This window comes from Scyliorhinus torazame, chromosome 12 (assembly GCF_047496885.1).
Source record: "Scyliorhinus torazame isolate Kashiwa2021f chromosome 12, sScyTor2.1, whole genome shotgun sequence".
NCBI classification, from domain to species: Eukaryota; Metazoa; Chordata; class Chondrichthyes; order Carcharhiniformes; family Scyliorhinidae; genus Scyliorhinus; species Scyliorhinus torazame.
The window spans coordinates 61,623,329-61,650,822 of record NC_092718.1 but is presented as its reverse complement, the minus strand read 5'-3'; the positions used below and the strand labels follow the sequence as shown (position 1 = coordinate 61,650,822).

Sequence of the window (27,494 nt, the reverse complement as noted above, 5' to 3'; positions counted from 1 at the left end):
GACTCGAGATTCCCTGTGAGAAACATTTTGCTAGATCATTTAGTATTTAATTTTTGAACTGACGCGCATTGACTATTTTAAATATTTCCTGTTTCCCCACCTAGGATGTGGGAATTTGGTTCATCTTCCACCGAGCTCCTACTGGACAATCTGCGGGCCAATACCCAGAGGGCCAGTCCGAATTTACCCCCCTGGGAGTATTTTATAACAATAGAGTGCATTCCAATTTCAAGGTGAGTGAAGTTTGACTACATTACGCAATAATGATTTTTAATACCCACCATATTTAGGCTTGCACTAAATGTATTCCTGGAGGTTTCACCACACATTGTGACCCCACTCTCCAGCCATTAGGTGGCCAACACATCTGTCCCTGTGACGCAACATCTACACCAATTGGAAAGCACAAAGACTCATTACCCAGTTTGATGATGGCCTTTTCCCTCCATTTTCAATATTTTAATATCTGTAAAGAGAAGTGTTCGAACAAACTTTTTAAAAAATGTTTTTTTTCCATGAGCCGGTAATTTTTTTTCCAGGCCCTCAGACACAGCCTTTTCCTACCTACTATCCAATTATTGGGAAGGGAGCCTCTGGCTGTGATGGCTCCCCACCCAGTTGCCATGGGAAGGCCCCCTCCTCAGAGCTGCTGGCAGTCAGTGGGAATATGCCAGTGGATCCTAGTGGAGTTCCCCTCTTCTCCATCATTCAGCTCTTAACTGACCATTAATGGGTAGCAATCCATGCAGGACTGAGAATGTTCAACCCTCTATGTTAGATATGCTTTCTGATCATAAACTGGATCTCCTTGTGTTGTGGAGAATAGATTCTGTCCTGAGCAGCCTGATAGGCATATCATTGTCGTCGATATGCCTTCATTATCGATGTTGGCTGTTTCTTACTTGCAAAGAGTTAGCTGTTCTACATTCTAACATGGCTATGGTGCCCAATTGCAAGGCTTGCCACAGTGTGGGCAAGGGTGAACCTTATGATTCTGTTAGGACTGTCTGGTCTTTCTTGATCACCTTTTGTCCCTAGCTACCTGTATTTGCAGTTTGTAAGTTCCTATTTGAGATTGCTCAATTTTTTCATTGCTCACTTTTCTCCCAGTCTTTGGTGCACATGCCACATTTCCTGAGGTTCGCCTTCAAGTAGCCCTTGAACCTTAACCTTGGCCTACCTTGCAGGCCATGTCCAAGCGAAGTTGTGAATACATGACTGCCTTTGGGTTTTATCGTCATAATGTTCTGTATGTTAGATTGTTGGCATAGTGGCCAGTGAAGAAGGTTATCTAAGATGCAACGGGATCTTGATCAATTGGGCCAGTGGGCTGATGAATGGCAGATGGAGTTTAATGTGAGGTGATGCATTTTGGTAGATCGAATTGGCAGGACCTACTCAGTTAATGGAAGGGAGTTGGGGAGAGTTATAGAAAAAAGAGTTGTAGGAGCACAGGTTTATAGCTCCTTGAAAGTGGACAGGGTGGTGAAGAAGGCATTCGGCATGCTTGGTTTCATTGGTCAAAACACTGAATACAGGAGTTGGGACGTCTTGCTGAAGTTGTACAAGACAGTAATAAGGCCAAACTTGGAATACTGTGTACTGTTCTGGTCACTCTATTATAAAAAGGATATTATTAAATAGAAAGAGTGCAGAAAAGATTTACTAGGATGCTACCGGGACTTGATGGTTTGAGTTATAAGGCGAGGCTGGATAGACTGGGACTTTTATCCCTGGAGTCTAGGAGGCTTAGGGGTGAGCTACAGAGATCTTATATAAAGAAAAGAGGGGTATAGATAAGATAGGTAGTCAACATCCTTTCCCAAAGATAGGGTAGTCTAAAACTAAAGTGCCTAGGTTTAAGGTCAAGTGGGAAAGATACAAATGGGTCCAGAGGGGTAAGTGTTTCACACAGAGGGTGGTGAGTGTCTGGAACGTGCTGCCAGAGGCAGTAGTAGAGGCAGGTACAGTTTTGTCTTTAAAAAGCATTTATACAATAATGTGGGAAGGATGGGTATGGAGGGACATGGGCCAAATGCGGGCTATTGGGACTAGCTTGGTGATTAAAAACTGGGAGGCATGGACAAGCTGGGCCGAAGGGCCTGTTTTCTTTCTGTAAACCTCTATGACTATGTTCACTCCATCTGAGCTGGGCACGGAAGATGAGTGCCTCAATTTCAGACATTTCTGCTCTTTGAAGTACTGCAGTGTTGGACAAATTGTCTCCCCGCCCCCCCCCCCCCCCCCCAACCCCCCACCCCACCCCTTTTGATGCCCATCATCTTCCAAATGCATCTCATGTGGAATATGTCCACCTGCCTAATATGTTTGAGGTGGATAGTCCACATCTCAGAGGCATATAGGAGGACAGATATCACAGCAGCTTTGTACACGGAAAGTTATGTTGCAAGTTTTATCCCTAATTTTCCCTCATGATCTCTTGTGAAAATCAACCCATGCTGACTTTTCTCTGGAAATTCTATTTGCCACTTCACAGTTGATGCAGGTATTTCTGTAGAATGTACTTCTGAGAAATTATCTACAACCTTCAGCGTTGGCTCATTGATGTTTATAGCATCTCGGGTATAGCTGGAATTTGGCGGTGGTTGGGAGAGTATTTCTGACTTCATTATGCTGATGTTTGGCCCATGATCACCAGCCGCCTTTGACAAACAGTCCATGGTTCTTTAAAGGCCAGTGTGACACAAAGATACAGTAATTGGCAAACAACAGTCCCCATATCAGCAGACATTGACCACGTTGTGAGAATTCTGTCACAGGAAAATCTTTTGTGAGTGCTGATTTCAGAGTTAGTGAGACATAGTGAATGACTGGTGATGGTTATACTCCTTTGTCATGTTTTCACTGTCCCCTCTGATAATCTCCTCTCTAACCCCAAATGTTCAATCCCTGGCAAAGGTCTCAAGTTCATCCCTGTTCTATTCTGACTCTTGTCTTGTTTTATATTCTTATTGTTGCTCTGAGTTTTTCACCCAATGGTGACCACGATTCTTGACCAGGATTTTATACAGGGGGCAGGGTTCCTGACTCCTCCGTGAAACTTTGTGGTCGAGCCCTTTCCCTCGTAGTTCACCTCGTAGCCATTTACCAACCATGGGATGGTTGATTGGGCAGAGCCATGCCTTCTGCCGCCGTCTGGGAGAGAATCCCTCAGACTTGCCGGCCAATCAAATGGTCTCTGCTTTCAGCAGCACTGGAACAGTGGCCGCTGCTGGGAGTGCAACCAGTCACCAGTGGCCGTATGTGGAGGCAAGTGGGAGGGGTCTCTTGGAGGCCAGGGCAGAGGAAACACGGGGTTGAGAACATCTTGAGGGGGGAGATTGGGGGGGGGGGGGGGGGGGAAGGGGGGCACATGGGACTCATAAATAAATGAGGTCACCCAACATCTCCCCTTCTACAGGTAAAATTTTGGTGGGGTGGACACATAGGCACCAAGTCTATTCGCACTTTCGACCAAATTTTTTAAATTGCATCTATGATTTTGCTGAACTTAACAGGTGGAATTACCCCAACATTGAACAGGAAAAACATAATTATGAATGAACGTTTAAGTCAAGGTTAGAAAATTAGAAGAGCGAAAGGGAAAATTATTATGCGGAAAATGTGAAAAATGCAGGTGGAACAAAAGACAACCTGAAAGAGTTTTTCACGTCTGGCAGAGAGCAGGGGAGTGGCAAAGAAAGGAATGAGAATGAAGGATTCAGGTTAAGCCAGTGAAAAGTGAAGTTAAGGTGAAAAGAACTTCAGTGGGTCTAATTGATGAGGCAAAGCTGTGGATTTGGAGAGTAAGGGCTTCATTCGCCCAACTTACCGCCTCCTGCCTGCTTCAATGAAACATCAAATCCACAAAAGGGTGGAGGTCTAATCTGAAATCTTCAATTCTACCTGATGGCGGGGTTGTGTATTCTGTCTTTGTGAATTTATCCTGCGTCGAGAGCCAGGCTCCAGTATTGATCATGAAAAGTTATAATTGTTGCAATGTTTTTGATCAATCCCTCTCCTTTGACTGGTCTCTGCTCCCCTTTTCCCCCAGGCTGGACTTTTTATCGGCAGCGGAGTGAAGACAACAATGTCCAATGCCGATGATCCCAGGGAGGTTCTTTGCAAAGTCGACTTTGCAAGGTACACCGCAATCTGTTATTTTAGGACATCCAAATGAATTAAATTTCATACAAAGACCATGCCATTATTTTTTCCTGTTTAGGATTATTAGGTGATAAATGCAGGAACACGTGGTTCAGTTAAAATGATCCGTGTTACTTCAATCTATGCATGTTGGAGTTGTTGCACATGCTGTTTGCTTCACTTCCTGTTCATGTGACACTGGGGTTCTGTTGCACGAGCTATCGGAATGACAGAATTCTTTCCTGTGTATACATTCCTGACACTAGTAACAATTTGACATATCAGCTTTGACAAAGAGTCATCCAGACTCGAAACTTTAGCTCCGTTTTCTCTCTCTCCACAGAGGTTGTTAGACCTGCTGAGATTGCCAGCATTTTCTGTTTTTGTGACAATTGTTTGTTTGAAATGGTTGACCTCGGTGTTTTGAGAACATGATTTGTTTCTTTGCGGTGAAAAATGGTCAGAGCTGTTTTTGGAGCCAAAGCCCACAGTGTTTTTTTGACAGTGTGCACCCATACAGAAGGCCCAAAACCAGCCCGTGCCTTCCTAACATTTTCTGCATGATTTTCCAGTGCGCTGACAATAGTCCAAAGGTGAGTTCCAGAAGGAGGCACTGGAGCCAGTAACAGAGGAGCTGCTAATGAGGATTGAGTCTGGGGTGAATGCTTACCTCACAGCACCTCTGTGAGAAGTACAAATAGCAGGTGTTATCACTGGTTTTGCCCACTGATTTCAAGGACTGTGACAGCATTACCAAACCAAAGGTTTAATGTACGTTTGATAGATACATACACTCACCATATCGGGTGGCACGGTGGCACAGTGGTTAGCACTGCTGCCTCACAGCGGCAGGCACCTGGGTTCAATTCCGGCCTTGGGTGACTGTCTGTGTGGCGTTTGCACGTACCCCCGGTATCTGAGTGAGTTTCCTCCGTGTGCTTAGGTTTCCTCCCACAGTCGAATGATGTGCAGGTTAGGTGGATTGGTTATGGTAAAATTGCTCCTTAATGTCTAGGGATATGCAGGTTAGGTTATGGAGTTATGGGGATTTCATAGAATTTACAGTGCAGAAGGAGGCCATTCGGCCCATCGAGTCTGCACCGGCTCTTGGAAAGAGCACCCTACCCAAGCCCACACCACCCTATCCCCATAACCCAGTAACCCCACTTAACCAACACTAAGGGCAATTTTGGACACTAAGGGCAATTTAGCATGGCCAATCCACCTAACCTACACATCTTTGGACTGTGGGAGGAAACCGGAGCACCCGGAGGAAACCCACGCACACACGGGGAGAACGTGCAGACTCCGCACAGACAGTGATCCAGCCGGGAATCGAACCTGGGACCCTGGAGCTGTGAAGCAATTGCGCTAACCACTATGCTACCGTGCTGCGGATAGGGTGGGGTGGACGCAGGAGTGGACATGGGTAGAGAACCCTTTTGAAGGGTTGGTGCAGACTCGATGGGCCAAATGGCCTCCTTCTGCACTGTAGGATTTCTATTCTATGTTCTCCAATATAATTATTTCTCATTGTTTTAATTGGTTTGGATCTTCAATTGCCCCACCCCGTCTAAATTCTAAGGGTGGGATTCTCCGACCCCCCCCACTGGGTCGGCGAATCGCTGGGGGGGCGGCATGAATCCCGCCCCCGCCGGCTGCTGAATTCTCTGGAGCCGGGGATTTGGCATGGGCAGGAATCATGCCGCGCCGGTCGGCGGCCGCTGGCGATGGGCCGAGTGGCCGCCTGTTTTTGGTGGGTCCCGCCGGCGTATGTTACGACAGGTATTTGCCGGCGGGACCTTGCTCCGCGGGAGGCCTCCGGGATCCTCGGGGGGGGGGGGGGGGGGCGGCGCGGGGAGATCTGGCCCCGGGGGGTGCCCCCATGGTGGCTTGGCCCGCGATCGGAGCCCACCGATCCGCAGGCGGGCCTGTGCCGTGGGGGCACTCTATTCCTCCGCGACGACTGGTGTAACAGTCCGCGATGGCCGGCGCGGAGATGAACCCCCCCCCCCCTGCGCATGCGCTTGGGATGACGCCAGTACACGCTGGCACTTCCGTGCATGCGCCAACTCGCGCCCACCGGCGGAGGTCCTTCGGCGCCGGTTGGCATGGCACCAAGCCCCTTCCACGCCGGCCAGCGCAGCGCAAACCACTCCGGCGCTGGCCTAGTCCCTGAAGGTGTGGAGGATTCCGCATCTTCGGAGCGGCCCGACGCCGGAGTGGTTCACGCCACTCCTTCCCGCCGGAGTGGCCAGCCCAGCCGGTTCGCGGAGAATCCCGCCCTCAACCTTTGGTCGGTATTAGGATTTTCGAAAGTTTGATGTACTGCTCAAAAGATGGTCCAAGATTGTTTATGATTCTCAACTATGGCGGATGGTTTGAAAACTTTTGGATATTAAGATAGAGAAACATTTGGGCCCAGAATTTACTCTGCCACAGTAACTCCACCAGAAGCGCAGGAGAAATCCTTGTTATGAGCGAGAGCAATGAAATGAGCCACATTTCACAAGCAAACTTAGATATCTCTCTCAGTCAGGGTACACTGGCCTTGATTGCTCTTCTTTTCCCCCCATGTAGGAAGGTACCTCAACTGTACTCAATCCATCGCCGCTTTGAAGGTGTCGCATTTCTATTTACTTACACCAGTAATGTCAGTGGAGTTGGCTCAACTGGAGCAAAAAAATTGAGGAATTTAAAGCAACACCAAAATACAGGAGCAAGCACAAAAAGCACACTCCACAGCAACACCGTTCCCGATTTCGGCATCGGCTACGGAGCCTCCCGCCCAAGGTGCTTGATGCTAGGTTTTTTTGGCAAAATTGAAGCCCATAGAATAAAAGATGCAGGAACAAATGGATATAAAATTGGCTAAGGGATAGAAAACAGCGTACGGTTTTAAATATGGTAAGTGATCGGTGCTCACCATTCCAAGAGTTGGCACATAATGCCCAACCACCGACTTTCAAACTCCCACTGTAATTTAACACTTGTTTGAGCATTGATTGGCAGTAGGCAGAACTTATGTCTGCCCATGGATGGAAGCCCCACCCATGCGAGCTATCAGCCACTCAGATTGGCTGACAGCTCCTTAACCTGGCCAGGAACAGCGCTGCAGTGGCCAGAAGCGGTACTGCATTGCTCTGCCAGACACTAAGGGCGGGATTCTGTGATCCTGAGGCTGAGTGTTGATGCCGTCGGAAACGCCGCCGCGTTTCTTGACGGCGTCAACACGGCCTCAGGATCAGCAATTCTGGCCCCTACAGGGGGCCAGCATGGCACGGGAGCTGACCACGCCGCTCCAGCTGCTGATCCTGGCGTGAACTGAGCGGCGCGGGGTCCGCGCATGCGCAGTGGCAGTGGCGCCATCGGTGGGCCCCGATCGCGGGCTAGGCCACATCGGAGGCCCCCCGCAGGGTTGGACCCCCCCCCCCCACCCCCAACAGGCCGCCCCCCGACCCTTCCACGCCGAGTTCCCGCTGGCTAAGAGCAGGTGTGAATGGTGCCGGCGGGATTCGGGTTTTTTACGAGGACCGCTCGGCCCATCCCGGGCGGAGAATCGCCGGGGGGGCCCAGTAGAGTGGCCCCCGAACCGTGCTCCGCCATCCACGCCGGCACCAATGGCCCCGGGCTGAGAGAATCCCGCCCTAAGTCCCGGGACTGTTACAAAGGTAAATCCTGGGAGTCTCGGTAGGAAGGTAGAGGACACTCTGGACAGGGTGGAGGGGTCAGGAGGGGCCATCTGGCGGTAGTCCACGTGGGGAGGAGGTCTCGGAGCTCCATCGTCCTGGGGGGGAGAGTCCCCCAACTCTACGGGGGCCTCCGCACTGAGGCACCCCCCCAACTTTCCACCTGAGATGGGGAAAAGTTTAAATGTCACTTTTTCACCCTACCCACTCCTGCTCCCGCCAGCCCAAAGATTGGGCGAATGGAAAGGATTTCTGCCTGAGGTCCTGCTCGTTCAAGCGTGATATTGCATCAAAGTAGGGACCTCAAAGTAGGTGGTCGAATGCGTAGTTTAAAAGAATGAACTTCTTTGTATAAATGAATAATGAAGTTTAACAATAACCGTAACTCCGCAAAACTGTAGTAACAGTAATAACTATAAAAACAGGAACTGTAGTAAAACAGGTCGTGCTTCAGGTCTCTTCTTGAAGTCCAAAGCCCACACATGCTCAGAACCCTCAACCGATGCCTGTCAAGCAATTATATACGAGGATCGCTTCTGTTTTTCATGCATAATCATTTCTTGGATTTGGGGTTACAACGCACAATGCAAAATCTGGAGACGGCAGGAAACTTGGAAATATAGTACAGTGAGGAGGATAGTGATAAACCTCAAGCAGATGTAGGCAGGCTGAGGCAATGGGTGGACCCATGGCAGATGAAATTGAATGCAGGAAAGTGTGAGGTGATACAACATGGTAGGAAGAATAAGGAGAAATCATACCAGCTAAATTACATTTTAAAAGGGTACAGATGGGGAAACACCTGGGAAGGTATTTGTGCAAACATTTTGAAGATGGTAGAACAGGTCAACAAATCAGTTAGTAAAGTCTATCTGACCTTGACTTTAGAAGTAGAGGCAGGAAGTACAAAAACCTACTTTATGCATGCTCTAGTTAGGCATCAGCTGGAGTATTGTGTCCAATCTGAGCATCATTATCATCTTTATTATTGTCACAATTAGGCTTTCATTAATGCTACAATGAAGTTACTGTGAAAATCCCCTAGTCGGCACATTCTGGCGCCTATTCGGGTACACAGAGGGAGAACTCAGAATGTCCAATTCACCTAACAAGCACGTCTTTCGGGACTTGTGGGAGGAAATCGGAGCACCCGGAGGAAACCCACGCAGACGGGGGGAGAATGTGCAGACTTCGCACAGACAGTGACCCAAGCCGGCAATCGAACCTGGGACCCAGGCGCTGTGAAGCAACAGTGCTAACTACTGTGCTACCGTGCCGACATCACAATTTTAGGAAGAACACAAAGGCTTTGGAGGGGGAACAGAAGACATTTATTAACATGGTTTCAGTGATGAGGGATTCCATTTTACATGAATAGTCTGCATAAGTTGGTGTTGTTGTCCTTAAAGCCGAAAAGGCTAAGAGGAGATTTGATGAAGATATTCAAAACCACAAAAGGTTTAGACAGAATAAATAAAGAAAAAGCATTTCCAATGGCTGTACGTTTGATCATGAGACGGCGTGGAATTAAGGTTATTGGTAAAACAACTGGTAGTCATATGTGGAAAGATTCCTTTACACATTGAGTGATCAGGATTTGGAAAGTACTGTCTGATGGGTGGGTGGAAACAGATTCAAAAACTGCTTCAAAAGGGAATTGGAGAAACATTTGGAGGGGACAAAGTTGATGGGAAGTGGAAAAGGGTAGGAGAGTTGGACCATCTAGATAGCTCTTTGAAAGAGCCAAAACAGACTTGCTTGGCCGAATGGCCTCATTCTGTCCTCTGCAATTCGATGTGCTTGAGTGGGACATGAGCCCACAATCATCTGGTTTAAGAAAAATATAATTTTCTCAGTGACCAAAATTCTCCCCTTGGTTGAATTCTCCCATCCAGGATCAATTCCTGTGGTGTTGGATGGGGGACCGAGTGTTTCCCGCTGCCGAGACCGATGGGAAGCCACACGGGATTCTCCGACCCCACGCCGGGTTGGAGAACTCCCGGGGCTCGCGTCCCGCCGACGGCTTCCCAATTCTCCCCCGCCGATTCTCGGGTGCCCGCGGGATTCCCACCGCGTCGGTCGGGGGCCGTTGAAACCCCCCCCCCCCGGCGATTCTCCGGGCCCCGATAGGCCGAGTGGTCGACGAGTTCGGCCGAGTCCCACTCGGCTACTCAGGTCCCACATGGCGGGACCTGAAAGTGAGTCTGCGGGGGCCATCCTGGAGGGGGAGCGGGGGGTCCGACCCCTGGGGGGGGGGGGGGGGCACAGTGGCCTGGCCCACGATTGGGGCCTACTGATCAGCGGTTAGGCTAGTTCCGTGGGGGCCGATGTTCCTCCGCGCCGGGCCCCTGTAGGGCTCCGCCATATTGCCCGGGGGCCGTCGCGGACAAGGGAAACACCGCGCATGCGCGGAATCACGCCAACCGTTCCACGCAAGTGCGGAAATATGCCGGCTGTAGCGCGCATGCGCAGAAGTATGCTGGCCGCAGCGCACATGCGAGAACTCGCGCTGGCCATTCCGCACCAGCTGGTGCTGCGGGGACCACTCCGGCGCCGACCATGGACCCCTAGGAAGGGGAGCATTCCCCATTATCGGGGACCGTTGATGTCGGAGTGGTTGGCGCCGCTTTTCACGCCAGCGTGGGGACATAGCCCCATTATTGGAGAATCCCGCCCATATCTTCTGCCCCTGGCATAATAATTATGCACCCGGCGCTTTTGTGCTGTCTTCCCTGGCAGGGCTGGCTTGATGGTGCAGGCCCCGCTGTCATACCCGGATGCCATATTGAAAAGACAACCAATATCACTGAACTACCGTTGAAGGAAGAAGATGGATCTTCAGGAACATTCTGAGGCTGGATCTCCTTGATGACACTGAAGATGGAAGATCCACTGGATGGATACTCCCCCACGCACTGCTACGGTGTTCCAGGGTTACTGGCGGCCCCCATGCCAAACTCTGGAGGTAGCCCACGCCTTCTTCAGGTAAGTCCCACATTGGTACACATGTGTTATGGACCTGTGTGCCTTCCAGCTGGCATCGCGGAGAATCGGGCGTGGGAGGAGGATTCCAGTCAGGCCTTCAATTGCCATCCATTAGCGGGATGCAAATCAGTTTCACGGCAGCCTTCAGCGGGATTCCTGATCCGCCGCGGTGGATCACCAGCGAACGACTCTGCGGGCAATTCACGCCAGTGTAAAACTGCTGTTTGGGCCTCCTGCCGAATTCTAACCACCTCCCCAAGCCCACTGGTGGGATCATGGAAGAATTCCACCCGTTGTTTCATTCATGTAATTAAATCTGACACAGAAACAGAAAATACTGGACAATCTCAGCAGGTCTGACAGCTTCTGTGGAGAGGGAAGGGAGCTAACGTTTCGAGTCTGGATGACTCTTTATCAAAGCTTTGTCAATGTAATTGTATTACTTTGCAAATGTAAAGTACTGCATTATTGTTTTAGAATATGGGCATTTATTTCCATCGGACTTGTCATTATAAAACGTGCAGCTTCCACCAATAGGAAATGATTCAACCTTCCCTTTTAATAGTGCAAAATGCTGTAACACCTCAAAGTTTCTCCATTTGCCCTGGCCATGTTATTCCAAAAAGGTGAAGTGATGTTAAATGTTTGCTTCATTAATGTGGTGGAGGCACTGTGACAGGCAGCACGTTTTTTAAACAAAAAATGTTGCATTCGCTTTCGTGCTGTATTTATGACTCAAGATATTTTTCCGACTTGTGTCCAACTGATAAGGAATGATTAATGAGTCACCAGTGCTTAAAGCTGTCACAGCTCGCCTTCTGTTCCTGCCGGGTCTTGGCTTCAGATGTTTATTAAGTGCTTAGGGCCTGAGTTCCTGCCTTTGTTGATGACAAGAGCATCTGTTTCCAAAGCGGGATTTCTCGCATGGCCATGTCAGGACCAACCACCTGCTTTGTATCTTTGACACAGGTTTCGCCCCCATCAGAACGCAGACCCAAGAAAGCCCCGGGTTCCTGCTATTATTGACGGTCTTGTATCCTTCAAAAATAATGACCATGGAGCTTGGGCTAGAGGAGGAGACATTATATTCCGCAACTCTGGGTATGTGTGTTTGTAACAATTAACATGTTAGGTATTCAGCAGTGATGAATACATTGTACTGCAAACTATAATAGACGTACAGTACTGAGGGATACAATGCACTGCTGGTTACGAGAGATAACCTGTTGCATGCAATTCAGGGAAGTAACCACAATCTTTTCTGCTTTTACAGGTTCTCTGACAATGGAATTGGTCTGACCCTAGCAAGGTAACTTTACTTGGAGACTCGCTATTCACTTTTATTCCTTACTCAATGATCGTGGGTTTTAAAATCTTCTAAAATCAAAATCTTGGCTCACAAAATCTTGGCCCAAAGGAGCAAATACATTTTGTTACCAGTTGATTTCTTGTGGCCTTGCATAGTTGAAGAGTATTCTTCAGCTTGAGTTTGTTTGGAGGTCAGGTGTTAATTGGACGGGGCTGCTCAGGTGCCATTCAATCCCATTATAAAATCACCATTTCTGCAATGATTTACATTTTCATTCGAAATTTCAGTTACAGTCTCACACTTCATCTCCCTGTGACCCCCTTTTCACTCGCTTACAGGTCTTTTCCTCTCTCGCTCTGGTACCCTATCCGGACCTGGTGCATCTATGCGGAGTTTGCACATTCTCCTTGTGTCTGCATGGGTTTCCTCCGGGTGCTCTGGTTTCCTCCCACAGTCCAAAGATGTGCAGGTTAGGTGGATTAGCCATGCTAAATTGCCCCCTAGTGTCCAATGATTAGGTGCGGTTCCAGGCTTTCAGGGATAGAACATAGAACAATACAGCACAGTACAGGCCCTTCAGCCCACGATGTTGTGCCGACCATTTATCCTAATCTAAGATCAACCTAATCTACACCCCTTCAATTTACTGCTGTCCATGTGCCTGTCTAAGAGTCGCTTAAATGTCCCTAATGATTCTGAGTCCACCGCCTCTGCTGGCAGTGCATTCCACACACCCACCACTCTCTGTGTAAAGAACCTACCTCTGACATCTCCCCCATACCTTCCTCCAATCACCTTAAAATTATGTCCCCCTCGCGACAGCCATTTCCACCCTGGGGAAAAGTCTCTGGCTATCTACTCTATCCATGCCTCTCATCACCTTGTACACCTCTATCAAGGCCTAGGCAGGGTGTTCTTTCAGAGGGCTGGTTCAGATTCGATGGGCTGAACAGCCTCCTTCTGCATTGTAGGGATTCTATAATTCTATATTTTCAACTAGGGATGGGCAAGAAAGGACATCTTGCCTACATTTCGGGAATTAATAATAAATACCTTATGCACAGTGAGGGGTCCAGCATGGGATAACTTAGCTCTGATCTTTAATTATTGAGGACTTGTGGTGCAGTGGTAACGTCCCTCCCTCTGGGCCAGAAGCTCCGAGTTCAAGTCCCACTTCAGGACTTGATGGCCATGGAAATAGTGTTCATCGTGTGGCCTAGGTACGCTGCTCTTTCGGAGGATCGGTGCAGACTCGATAAGCCGAATGGCCTCCTTCTGCACTGTAGTAATTCTGGTAGCCAGAAAACTCCCAATTGTTTTTTTTTCCTGCTGGAATGACTGCATCCCTTGTTATGATGGATGCAACAAAGCACCAAAACTGCACATGGATGAAGCAGCAGATATTCTGCTTTTTGCTGTGGTATTAATTGGGGGATGAATGTTGGCCAAGACACCAGCAGGGTGGCATGTGGAGCAGTGGTTAGCACTGGGACTGCAGTGCGGAGGACCCGGGTTCGAATCCCGGCCCTGGGTCACTGTCCGTGTGTAGTTTGCACATTCTCCCCATGTCTGTGTGGGTTTCGCCCCCACAACACAAAGATGTGCAGGTTAGGTGGATTGGGCATAAATTGTCCCTTAATTGAAAAAAAATTATTGGGTACTATAAATTTTTAAAAAAGGCACCAGGAGACCATACTCTTCAAATACCATCGAGCCGAGCATCCCTACATGGCCTCAGCTTTGATTGCAGCTAAAAGACAGCACTTCTGGCAGCACAGCACTCTCTCGGTATGCCAGCGAAATGTCAGTCTGGATGATGTGCTTAAGTCAGAACTTATAACTTAGTGGTTATGACGTTCCTTTTTAATGAAGGCTTGATTGGACATGCCAACCTTTCTTCTGAGCAGAGGGGGTGTTATTTGAGAGGCAATAGTGGAAAAGGATGTGGAAGAGGTGTGAATACAAAGGCTAGTTATTGAGAGGCAGTGGGAAGCTTTGCATTTGATGTGGAGGAGAGGGCCTGGGTAGGGTGCTCTTTCAGAGGATCGGTGCCGATTCGATGGGCCAAATGGCCTCCTTCTGCTCTGTTGGCATTCTATGATTGTGTGATAATAAATTTGAAATGGGATAATACGGCAAATTAGGAGTGAAAGGTTAACGACTCTAATTCAAGTTAATTGCATGCTAGCTGTGAACACCACATCCATCTCACAGAATGTCTTGCTTAATTATTGTAATGTTAATGAAGCTGTTGTGTGGAGCATTGAATTAATCACCATGGTGACAAGGTGCTCTTGGGTACCAAGAGTGAACCGTTGGAGGCTTTTGTTTCCCCATTCTGTATCTTCCTTCACTTTACATAACATACAACAGCAGTCATGTTGCAGGTAGCTAAGGAGACAGGTGACACTTTGCTGACTCTGAGGGAGAATACATTACAAGTGACTCAAAAGAATGCCAGACTTAATTCATTGAGCTAGCTCTCTCATAAGTGGAGTAAGTTCAGTTTTCCAACAGCTAGTGAAAAGGATGAAAAATCATTAGCACGCCCACAACTTCTCAATTTACATTCCCGAATGGCACGGCACTCTGCGGTGAGCAAGTATTTATCAAAACAACCCTGTAATCATTGTTGTTTCCATATTTGCACGCACTTCCACTGTAGAATTGTGCAAAGTACTGGAAAGGGGTCTTCAGGCTAATCAAGATTCTGACCTAGAGATATGTCAGGAATAAAAGAATGACGAGGGTAAGAGTAGGGCCAGTCAAGGACAGTAGCGGGAAGTTGTGCTTGGAGTCCGAGGAGATAGGAGAGGTGCTAAATGAATATTTTTCGTCAGTATTCACACAGGAAAAAGATAATGTTGTTGAGGAGAATACTGAGATTCAGGCTACTAGGCTAGAAGGGCTTGAGGTTCATAAGGAGGAGGTGTTACCAATTCTGGAAAGTGTGAAAATAGATAAGTCCCCTGGGCCAGATAGGATTTATCCTAGGATTCTCTGGGAAGCTAGGGAGGAGATTGCTGAGCCTTTGGCTTTGATCTTTAAGTCATCTTTGTCTACAGGAATAGTGCCAGAAGACTGGAGGATAGCAAATGTTGTCCCCTTGTTCAAGAAGGGGAGTAGAGACAACTCCGGTAACTATAGACCAGTGAGCCTTACTTTTGTTGTGGGCAAAATCTTGGAAAGGGTTATAAGAGATAGGATGTATAATCATCTGGAAAGGAATAATTTGATTAGAGATAGTCAACACGGTTTTGTGAAGCGTAGGTCGTGCCTCACAAACCTTATTGAGTTCTTTGAGAAGGTGACCAAACAGGTGGATGAGGGTAAAGCAGTTGATGTGTATATGGATTTCAGTAAAGCGTTTGATAAGGTTCCCCACGGTAGACAACTGCAGAAAATACGGAGGCATGGGATTCAGGGTGATTTAGCAGTTTGGATCAGAAATTGGCTAGCTGGAAGAAGACAAAGGATCACCCAAACTCACCAGCCATCAGTATTCCATTGAATGTCAACCCAGTATTCGGAGTTGGAGCTCTGGTGCCCTTCACTGGGACTGTCTGCAGTGAGTCTTGAACCTTGCACCTTCCGGATTCATAGAATTCCCTACAGGCCATTCAGCCCATCGGGTTTACACCGACTCTCCAAAAGAGCATCCTACCTAGGCCCAATCCCCGTAACGCCACCTAATGTATGGACACTAAGGGGCAATTTGACATGGCCAGTCCACCTAAACTGCACATCTTTGGACTGTGGGAGCAACTCCGCACTGACACAGGGAGAACGTAGAAACTCCACACAGACAGACGCCCGAGGTCAGAATCGGACCCGGGTCCCTGCCACTGTGAGGCAGCAGTGCTAACCACTGTACCATCCTGAATGAGAACCAGCAATAGCATTGAGAAGACAAAGTTTATTGTGTGTTGTAATTTAATTAATCACAATTTAATCTTACAGATTCCAGCACTACCTTATTCATTGTTTTTAAAAAAAGCGAGTTTCAGATTTCCTATTTCTCTTGGTTCTCTGCTGATGAAGTTGCCTGTTCCGATTGGTAGCTCAGGTAGCTGATCCATTGCACAAAGAAAGTTCTCTGAACAAATCTGCACAAACACTAAACTTGCTTCAGCTTTCTTTTAACATCATGATTGATACTGCCATGGGAATAAAACCACTATTGTCCTTTTGTTTCCACAGTGATGGAACTTTTCCAACTGATGAGGGGTCGAGCTTGGAAGTGACAAAATCAATCTTTGTTGGTGAAAGTATTAATGTTGGCTGTAATGGAGGCAAAAACAGATACTGGGGTAAGGGAGCGCAGGGGGAATACAGAACACTGCCGAGAAACAGGTACAATATAAAAAAATCAACGTTTCAAACCAAATGTTATTTATATGCATTTTAACAGATTTATTGCAAAAGCGACGTGACGTATCGGACCTAAGCGAACTTTGTGCTTTCCAGAACTTTTCCCATCCGTGGATTCCAAATCTATGATGGCCCAGTTCGAATTACTCAGTGCACGTTTAAGAAATATATGTCTGTCCACGAAAGATACTCCAGCGCGCTGGCATTTTTCATGAGGAACGCCTGGCAAATCAGCCCCCAGAACAACGTGTCTCAAGTGAAGTTGGACTGGAATGTAAGCTCTAAAGTAATTTTCTTGTATGTTCTCAGACCTTGAGGAAAACCACCTGAGGTGGTGGAGTAAACAAAAAAGTGGAAAATTTAACCCTTTGGGGCCATGTGTTAACCAGCAAAGTGTTAACCAGCAAAGTGTTAACCAGCAATGCCACTTTTAATACAATGCCCAAATTTTAGTTTGAAGACAAGAAGGACAATTGGAAAGTCTGCTGCTAACAAATTTCAGAGCTGTCAGGAATCTTGTATAATAACATTTGTTCAAACTAATTTCTATTAACCTGCATGTACGCTGTTGTTCAAATAAGATTCTGAGGGGCCTTGACTGGTTGAATGTGGAGAGGATCTAGAACTAGGGGTCACTGTTTAAAAATGTATTTATTTATTAAAAATTTTTTTTAAGAGTACCCAATTCATTTTTTCCAATTAAGGGGCAATTTAACGTGGCCAATCCACCTAGCCTGCACATCTTTGGGTTGTGGGGGCGAAACCCACGAAAACACGGGGAGAATGTACAAACTCCACACGGACAGTGACCCAGAGCCGGGATCGAACCTGGGACCTCGGCGCTGTGAGGCAGCATTGCTAACCACTGCGCCACCGTGCTGCCCCACTGTTTAAAAATAAGGGGTCTTTGGGCATGATCTGGCGGCCCCATTAGCCGCTGGCACAAATCCTGTAATGGCTGCTAAATCTTGCGAACGACCAGAAATCCGGATTTGCGCCGGCGATACCTTAGTTTGAGATCTTCTCCGCCCCTCCCCCCCACCCCCCAAGGTGAGGCAGTGAGCTTCACGCCCATTCAGGGCGGAAACCTGATTTCCATAGATTTGAATAAATTGTTATATTATTGATGGGCTTGGCAATGTAGCGTCTGCCCACAACATATCCTTCCTCCCTGGTGGCATGATGTCACATCAAGGGGGCATTGCCAAGGGGTCACATGAAGGAAGCAGTGCTAAGGGCGTTCTGGCAGGGTAGCAATCCTCCATTGGGTGGGCTGTGGGAGGAGGTTCCTCTTATGTGTGGTTGGAGGAGGGAGAGGGGAGAACTCTGATGCCTAGGATGTGAACAAGGTCAGAATTTTCTGCCATCCCTAATTGTCCTTGAATTGAGTAGCTTGTTAGGCCATTTCATAGAGCAGTTAAGAGTCAACCACATTGCTGTGGGTCTGGAGTCACGTGTAGGCCAGGCCAGGTAAGACGGCCGATTTCCTTCCCTAAAGGAAAGTAGTGAACCAGATAGATTTTTTACAGGAATCGATGATAGTTGGTCACAATTACTGGGACCAGCTTTACATTCCAGATTTATTAATTGATTTTAAATTCCATGAACCCATGGCCCCAGAGTGTTGGTCTGGGCCTCTGAATTACTGGCCCAGTGACATTATCACTATGTCACCATCTCAATCCCTGAATATTGCCAATGGCTCCATTGGATCCAAAACCCCCAAAAAAGAAGATGGCCCCGATTGCATTATAAAATCAGTGCCCCGATAGCATTATAAAATCAGTAGAGTCACAATGGCAAATAGAAGCACGTTATGGAGGCATTAATGGTGGGTGTAGCATTGTTTCCTTCAGCTCACATGGTGACTTCAATGTAAGACAAAAACAGAATTTATCTCCTCAACTCTGGAAGTTAAAGTTTCAAAGTATGATGCGAGGTTGGTTTGCCTTCCTTCAAAGATTCAGAGATGACCTAACTGAAGTGTTTAAGATGATAAAGCGACTTGATAAGGTGGATAAAGAGGAATCCAGAGTAAGAGGGCATCAACTTAAAATTAGCATTCAGCCTATTGGGACTGAAGTCACGAAGCACCTCTTCACCCAAGTAGTGGGAATTTCAAAATATCTCTCCAAAAAGATTGTGGATCCTCGGTTAATCCAAATTTTCATCCACGATTTCCGGTCTTCTTCAATTAGCAATTAATTCTTCTGTACTGCTGATTCACTGAACTGTGCTCCTATCTCGTTGCACTGTCCTATCCACATCCACTTACGGTACTTCTACCGCACCTCATTCGGTGATCCTTTTCAATACATAGGGTGCGACTTAATGGAAACATTTCTAAGTGTAATTTTGGGTGCAATCGGCAGGGTGTTTCCTGACTGCTGCGTTGGCGAGATCATGACCTGTATTTAACAGCTCTTAGTGCCGGTAATGAGACCCCATGAGCTTCTTGCGATTATTGGCTGTCTCACTGTCTGATTCACCAGACTCAAGCCTCAGCGTCTCGCCGCTAACAAGGGGGAGCTTCTTTTAGACACTCCCTCACCACTCATTCAGTCAACATACAAGCGTAGCAACGCTCAGACCTGCTCCTCACTTTGGGTATGCCAAGCTGGCCAGGCTTCTCGACGCTGTGGATGCGAGTGGGCATCCTGTTCCCCCGAGCGGGTCAGATTACCAACAGAAGGGTCACCAATACTGCCTGAGGGGCAGTGGCAGCGGCTGTCAGTACGGGCAGCATGACCAGCGTCCAATGTCCAAAGAAGACCAACGACCTCCAACGAGCTGTAAGGGTCATGTTATGGGCTAGGTGTTTTCAGAACCCCAAAATGTATCATGGAGTTCAACCAATCTCTCCCTTTAATGGATTTGTTGCTTTTCCTAGCACACGGCTTTTTCCCTAGGTGTGGGATTACAATTATGGACACGTGGGTTTTTAAACACAAAACAATGTTTATTCCATGAACTCAACTTAACATCTTAAATAAACATTGGATCTCTTAACACCCCTTACTTCAAAGATAACTCAGAAACTATTGCAACAGTAAATAATTCCTTAAAATGTTTCTTCAAACATCCAAAAGGCTTCAAACCTTCAAAACAGTAACACACCAGGTCACAGTTAATCTATATTTTCTGTTTTATGGCAGAGATATATATTAGCTTGGTTGACTTCAGCTCCAGCACCTTGCTTTCTTCCTGCAAACTCTCTGGAAACACACAGACACACCCAAGCTGCTTTCTCAAACCTGGCTTTCTCCCTTCAAGCAGATCACAGCAACCCAGAACTTCTCAAGCTGCTGTCTCAAACTGGCTTTCTCCTTTTAAACTGCTCTCAGCAAAACCAGCCAGGCACTTTTTAGCTGCTCTCAGCAAAACCAGCCAGGCACTTTTTAACTGAAACTTCAAAATGGCTGAACAGAGCTGACCTCCACCCACTCTGTGACATCACTGTTTTCTCAAAGGTACATTGCTTAAACATCCAGTTCTTAAAGGTACTCTCACATGACAGTCAGTTACCACCTCTTTCCTGGCATCAGTTCCACCTCCCACGCCTCAAATTCCCAGCCCCAAATTCCCCCTCCCCCCCCCGAAAAATCACTGATACGTGTTACGCCACTCTGTCATGTTAATCTTCACAGCGGGCCCACCTGCGCCCCCAACCCCTGTTGCCCTCCTCTCCCCTGCACCCTCAGCACAGTAGTCCAAGATCAAACAACCCGATGCAGACCCTGTTTTCACAGGATGGGTATGAGCGTGTTATCAGCTGATGCGCAATCAATTGCACAAAGACGCAGATTGGGTACAACTGTGACTTTATTGCAGTCAGACACGTGGCCTCCTGCTGCAGCTGGCGAAATGGCAGGGCACTGGAGGTCATGCATATTTATACAGTTCTCCGTGGGCGGAACCAGCCGGCAGGAGCTACCGGCAAACCTGTAGTGCAGGTCCTACCTTACATCCCCTAATACAGTGGTTCACCACATTCACCCGCTGTTAAAATGAGTCCGGCGGGGGTGATGTGAAACTATATACACATAGTGCAATTATGTAAATGTTGACGGTCCGGAGTCCGTCAAAGGTTCAGCTGATCCTGTGCTTTGGTGCTTCGTTGGGAGCGGCGTAACGGTGGCGGCGAAGTCGGTGCTGGCGGTCGTGGAGGTGGCACCGATGGCCAGTCATCGGGGATCTCCGGGAGCGTGCCGAAGTCCCCTTCGTCCTCTTGTGCGGAAAGGGGGGCGTGGTCTGGTGGGGTCAATGTTGGCAGTGCGGTGGGAGGGGGGGGGGGCGCATGGGTGGGGGAGTGTCTTTGGGTGGAACCTGAAGGTGCCAGGTCCCTGAGTGAGACAGTATCTTGGCGGCCTTCGGGGAATTCAACGTAGGCATATTGAGGGTTGGCGTGGAGCAGGTGAACCCTGTCCACCAAGGGGTCCGCCTTGTGGAGTCAGACGTGCCTACAGAGAAGGACCGGTCCTGGAGCTGCGAGCCAAGTCGGGAGCGACACCCCAGATGTGGACTTCCTGGGGAAGGTAAAAACACGTTCATGGGGTGTGTTATTAGTGGCGGTGCACAATAGTGACCGAATGGAGTGCAGAGCGTCAGGGAGGACCTCCTGCCAGCGAGAGGCTGGGAGGTTCCTGGACCGTAGGGCCAACTGGCCCTCCAAACCGTCCCAATCTCCCGTTCTACTTGCCCATTTCCCCGGGGGTTGTAGCTGGTCGTTCTGCTGGAGGCTATACCCCTGATGAGGAGGAACTGGCCCAGCTCATCGCTTATGAATGAGGATCCCCTGTCACTGTGGATGTAAGCGGGGAAACCGAACAGAGCGAAGATGGTGTTGAGGGCTTTGATGACGGTGGCAGGCATCATGTCAGGGCATGGGATGGCGAAGGGGAATCTGGAGTACTCATCGACCACACTGAGAATGTACGTGTTATGGGCGGTGGAGGGGAATCCACGCTGAGGCGTTCAAAGGGGCGGGAAGCCTTCACCAGGCACGCACGGTCCGGCCGGTAGAAGTCGGCTTGCACTCCGCACAGACCTGGCAGTCCCTGGTGACTGTCCTTACTTCCTCGACGGAGTAGGGCAGATTGCGAGCTTTGACCAGATGGTACAATCGAGTGACCCCCGGGTGACAAAGGCTGTCGTGTAGGGCCCGGAGTTGGTCTACTTGTGCGCTGGCACATGTACCTCGGAGAGGGTGTCTGGGGGCTCGTTGAGTTTACCGGGGCGATACAAGATCTCGTAATTATAGGTGGAGAGCTCGATTCTCCACCGCAAGATTTTATCATTTTTGATCTTGCCCCGCTGTGTGTTATTGAACATGAAGGCTACCGACCGTTGGTCAGTGAGGAGAGTGAATCTCTTACCGGCCAGGTAATGCCTCCAATGCCGCACAGCTTCAACGATAGCTTGGGCCTCCTTTTCGACAGATGAGTGTCGAATTCCAGAGGTATGAAGGGTGCGGGAAAAGAATGCCACGGGTCTGCCTGCCTGGTTTAGAGTGGCGGCAAGGGCGACGTCTGAAGCATCGCTTTCTACTTGGAAAGGCAGTGACTCGTCCACTGCGCGCGTCCCGGCCTTGGTGATGTCTGCTCTGATGCGGGCAAAAGCGTGTTGTGCCTCAGCCGCGAGAGGGAATTGGGTGGACTGAATGAGTGGGCGGGCCTTGTCCGCATAGTTTGGGACGCACGGGACGTAGTAGGAAACGAACCCCAGGCAGCGTTTGAGGCCCTTGGGGCAGTGGGGGAGGGGAAGCTCCATGAGGGGGCGCATGCGGTCGGGGTCGGGCCCGAGTAGTCCGTTTTGGACTACATAGCCGAGAATGGCTAAACGGGTCGTGCTGAACACACACTTCTCTTTGTTGTAGGTCAGGTTGAGAAGAGTGGCAGTGCGGAAGAATTTATCGAGGTTGGCATCGTGGTCCTGCTGGTCATGGCCGCAGATGGTGACATTATCTAAGTACGGAAAGGTGGCCCGCAAACCGTACTGGTCGACCATTCGGTCCATTTCCCTTTGGAAGACCAAGACCCCATTTGTGACGCCGAAAGAGAACATAAGGAAGTGGTAGAGGCGACCGTCCGCCTCGAAGGCCGTGTATGGATGGTCCGACTTCCGGATGGGGAGCTGGTGGAAGGTGGATTTCAGGTCAATTGCTGAGAAGACCCGGTACTGCGCAATCTGATTGACCATATCAGATATGTGTGGGAGGGGGTACGCGTCGAGCTGCGTGTACCGATTGATGGTCTGGCTGTAGCCCACGACCATCCTGTGTTTCTCCCCAGTTTTAACCACTACCACTTGGGCTCTCCAGGGGCTGTTGCTGGCCTCGATAATACCCTCTTTAAGCAGCCGCTGGACTTCGGACCTGATAAAGGTCTTGTCCTGGGTGCTGTACCGTCTGCTCCTAGTGGCAACGGGCTTGCAATCCGCAGTTAGATTGGCAAAAAGGGAGGGGGGATCGACCTTGAGGGTCGCGAGGCCGCAAATGGTAAGGGGGGGTCAGGGCCCGCCGAATTTGAGGGTGAGGCTCTGGAGATTGCACTGGAAGTTCAGACCCAACAGGAGTGCAGCGCAGAGATTAGGAAGGGCATAAAGGCGGAAGTTACTACATTCTACGCCCTGGACAGTGAGGGTGACTGTACAGAAGCCTCGGATCAGGACGGAGTGGGATCCGGAGGCTATGGAGATCCTTTGATTGGCAGGATGGATCGCAAGGGAGCAGCGCCTTACCGCATCCGGGTGTACGAAGCTTTCGGTGCTCCCGAAGTCCAGCAGACACGAGGTCACGTGGCCGTTGATTTTCATCGTCGTCGACGCGGTGGCCAGGTTGTGCGGGCAAGATTGGTCCAGCGTCATCGAAGCGAGCTGCAGCTAGTCGTCGGATGCTTCGGGTGGCGAGCGTGTGTGGTTCCGATCTCGGGAAGGCCGGAGACCCTGTGGGGGACAAGATGGCCGGGTCCATGGTGCGCACATTGCGGGGTCGGGACAAGATGGCGGCACCCATGGTGCGCACATTGCGGGGTCGGGACAAGATGGTGGCTCCCATTGGTCGCACATGGCCCCGGGAGGAGAAGATGGCGGCTCTCATTGTGAGTTTGGCGTGGGGGAGGGGGCGATAGTGGGCGTGATCGCAGCGACTGCACGGGCCTGGCACACAGCCGCGAAGTGGTCCTTCTTACTGCAGGATTTACAAACGGTAGTGCGGGCCGGGTAGTGTTGGCGGGGGTGCTTTTGCTGACCGCAGAAGTAGCAGCGGGGACCCCTGGGATGCGCGGATTGGCATGCGGCACAGGCGTATTGGGAAGGCAGGACCCTAGCTGAGGAGGTCGGCGGCGGGGTCCAGGAGGGGTAGGAAGGGGTAGAAGGGTGGGCAGGGGGGGGGGTAAGATTGTACATATGGGATGCGACCATCATGGAGAGCGCCAAGGTTTTCGTCTCCGCCAGTTTGAGCGTGGCCCCTTCCAGTAATTGTTCTCGGATGTGGTCCGACGCATTCCCCGTCACGCAAGCATCACGCATGAGGAGTTTCGCGTGTTCAGCGGCCGTAACGGCCTGACAGTCTCAGTCCCGGATGAGTGGGATTAGGGCGCGGCAGAAGTCTTCGATGGACTCACCAGGTAGTTGCGAGCGGGTGGCGAGTACATGCCTGGCGAAGAGCGTGCTCGCCTTCTGAGCATAGTGTTCTTTAAGGAGTTCCATTGCTTTCGCGTAATTCGTGGCATCTTGGATCAACGGGAACACACTGGAGCTCAGTCTGGAGTACAGGACGTTTATCTTCTGAGTCTCTGTTGGCGTGGGGTCCGCCGTGTTGATGTAGGTCTCAAAACATGCTAGCCAGTGAGTGAAGTCTTTCCTGGTGTCGGGCGAGTGCGGATCCAGCTGCAGGCGATCGGGTTTGATTCTGATATCCATTCTGTGGAAAAATCTGACTGTAATAAATTGATGCGCAATCAATTGCACAAAGACGCAGATTGGGTACAACTGTGGCTTTATTGCAGTCAGGTGCGTGGCCTCCTACTGCAGCTGCCGAAATGGCAGGGCACTGGAGGTCATGCATATTTATACAGTTCTTAGTCGGTGGAGCCAGCCGGCAGGGGCTACCGGCGAACCTGTAGTGCAGGTCCTACCTTACATCCCATAATACAGTAGTTCACCACATCAGCAGAAAGACAGGAATCAGATTCAGGCATAAACCAGGGAGCGCCAGAGATTCCCTCACAGTAAGTTATCATTACTCTCCTACCTTGGCAGTGCCGATACAGGCCCATCACCCTGTGTGATGTAACCCAGACCATGGGAGGATGAAACAGGGTAGTTGGGGGGGCATGGGGGATCATGGGGGGGGGACGGGGGGGGGACAGAGGATCTGGGAATGGTGGGGGGAGGAATTGGAGGGGGGAAGGAAGGAACTGGGGGGGGGGGGAGAAGGAGAGGAATGAGAGGAATGGGGGGAAGGGAGGGGAATGGGGGAAGGAGGGGAATGGGGAGAGGGGGTGATCTGACGGACAAAGACTCATCCTATGAGTAACAGGCGAGGTTCAGGGCCTCCCTGGTCCTGCAAACATGCCAGACCCTTGCCATTGCCTGCTGTCCATCCTCCGACTCCCCTTGTGGCTACTTCTGGGCTCATCCACCATCTCCTCCTGGTCTGGCTCCTCCACTGATGAGGCCACATGTCCCTCCTCCTCCAGTATGTCACCCCGCTGCTGTGCCAGGTTGTGGCGGGTGCAGCAGACCACCACAAAGCAGGAGATCCTCTGGCGGATGTATTGCAGGGCACCACCAGAGCAGCCCAGGCATCAGAACCGTATTTTGAGCAGTCCGATGCACCGCTCAATGACAGCATGGGTGGCAACATGGACCTCGTCATATCGGGTCTCCACTTCAGTCTCCAGTTTCCGTACTGGCATCATCAGCCAGGACCTCAGTGGGTACCCATTATCCCCCCAAAAGCCAACCCGCATCCTGGGGTGGTCTTCGAAGACGTAGGGGATCTCTGAGTGCCCCAGGATGAAGTGGTCATGCATGCACCCTGGAAAGCATGCACACTTGTGCATAATCCAAAATTGGTGGTCGCACATGAGTTCAGGGAGTGGAACCCCTTGATGTTAATGAAGGGCATTTCCTGCTGCCCTGGTGCACGTAAAGTGACATGCGTGCCATCAATTATACCCTGGACCTGGGGCATCTCCGCGATGGTGGAGAATCTTGCAGCCTGGGCATCTTGGTGGAAATGGTCCAGCTCAAAGTTGATATATTCTACTGCCCGGGCATACATGGCATCCGTGACCTCATGCATGCACTTGTGGGCTGTATCTTGTGATATGCTGCACCAGTCCCCACTTGAGCACTGGAATGAATCGGTTGCATGAAAGTTCAGGGCTTCTTTGACCTTCAGGGTCACCGGGAGCAGGTGGCCTCATCCTCCATAGGGTGTCAGATCTGCGAGGGCGAGGCATAGGTGCCGCACTGTCTCTTTGTTGAGACGGAGACTCCTGTGGAACATGATGCCTGCACATCTTGGGCCATTGCTGGCATCCCCCTCTGGGTTCGTCCTTGGTCTTATGGGCTGTCGGGTTTTCAGGGTGTGGGGTGGCCCCCTCCACATGGGGTTCCGCTTCCAGCCTGCCTCAATGCTGCTGCCGCCGTCTCTGGCGTCTGGCTGCCTGGGCTGCCACCAGCACCGTGAGGGCAACCTCTGCGGGACCAACATAACCAGCCAGATTTTTATATCTGGAGAAGGAGAGAGACCGATAATCAGTTAGGGCTTCCACCCTGGGACACTCAAATCCCCCAAGCCTCCCACATCCTTACATGTTCCACTCAGTGCCATCCACCGAGCCAGTTGTGGTGGAGAACCTCGTTTTGCACACTTACCCCTGGCCACAGCAGGAGACCCTAGACCCCAGACTGCTGCCGAGAACATTGGGGAGACCGTGCTCAGGTGCCCTTCCCTGATCCACGCACCCACCCTGTGATCGCGTTGATATCCCCAACAGGTGTGGCAGGTCCTGACTTCAAGAATTTTGTACAGTCCAATTGCTCCCAGACTTGGATGTCGTAGTCGGCATGCCTGGGAGAATGAGCAAAGGTCACACAGCATAGGGTGAGCTGCTAGAAGGTGGAGGAGGGGAGAAAGAAGGGTGAAGCCCCTTTTTAACATTGTTGGCTGCAGCCCATGATACCGCCAAACTAAGATGGGAGAGAGCTCGCCTGGCAGGACTCAGACCTTGGGTGGCTTCTGTTTTTACTGCAGTGGGAGCTGAGGCAGCAGAAGCTTCACCTTTAACCAGGTGTGGTCACCACAGGTGTATTCATGGAGTTGGCCACTACCTCCACGTTAGAAAGAATGAATTCCGAGCTCTGCGCAAAGCCCTGTGCAAAGTTGGTGCCAGACTTCCTCATGCTCCTTGACATTCACCGCAGGATTCTGGGAGACCTGCCAATGCGCCAAACATTTTGCTGTGCGTACCCCTCAGCCTTCTTTCTGTAGCCTTCTCCATCAAAGTCCTCATCTGAGTCATCTGCAGAAGACCCCATATGTGATCTCTCTCTCCCTAGGGAGCCGAGAACTAGCCTTACTCCCAACCCTGACTGCAGGCCACTTTTGCCCAGTAACATGCATATCCCGTCACTAAACTATCTGCTTACTTAAAGTAGGTGATCCTTTAAGTATTGCAGGCTGTCTTTATCTGGTTAAAGTTGTGTAAATTAGCAGGCAGATTGAAGTTGGCTTGGGTTAATGCCGCATCCAATCCCCATGTCTGTTTTTAGGGGCCCTCAGGTTTCATCCCCATCTTTGAATGGGAGGCAAATGGAATTATTGCAAGAGGAATGGAATATAAAAGTAGGGAAGCTTTACTGCATCTGTACAGGGCTTTGCTGACACCACACTTTGAATACAGTGTGCAATTGTGGTCTCCCTATTTAAATAATAGATATAGGGCGGAATTTAATGGAAACATTTGTGAGTTCATTTGTGGCGG

The 27,494-nt window shown here is 49.8% G+C and overlaps 2 protein-coding genes across 5 annotated transcripts in view; both read left to right on the top strand.

The window, feature by feature from the left end:
• Positions 1 to 27,494, top strand: part of cemip (cell migration inducing hyaluronidase 1) — a 319,445-nt gene that overhangs the window by 33,919 nt on the left and 258,032 nt on the right. The gene's annotated exons all lie outside the window — the stretch shown is intronic.
• LOC140386430 (cell surface hyaluronidase CEMIP2-like) overlaps positions 1 to 27,494 on the top strand; it is a 211,099-nt gene that overhangs the window by 117,161 nt on the left and 66,444 nt on the right. For both annotated transcript variants that reach the window (XM_072468758.1, XM_072468757.1), the window contains exons 12-17: positions 105 to 233; positions 4,055 to 4,143; positions 11,790 to 11,921; positions 12,094 to 12,129; positions 16,330 to 16,482; positions 16,597 to 16,774. In XM_072468758.1, the coding sequence (XP_072324859.1) occupies positions 105 to 233; positions 4,055 to 4,143; positions 11,790 to 11,921; positions 12,094 to 12,129; positions 16,330 to 16,482; positions 16,597 to 16,774 (717 nt within the window). The remainder of the gene's footprint in view (positions 1 to 104; positions 234 to 4,054; positions 4,144 to 11,789; positions 11,922 to 12,093; positions 12,130 to 16,329; positions 16,483 to 16,596; positions 16,775 to 27,494) is intronic.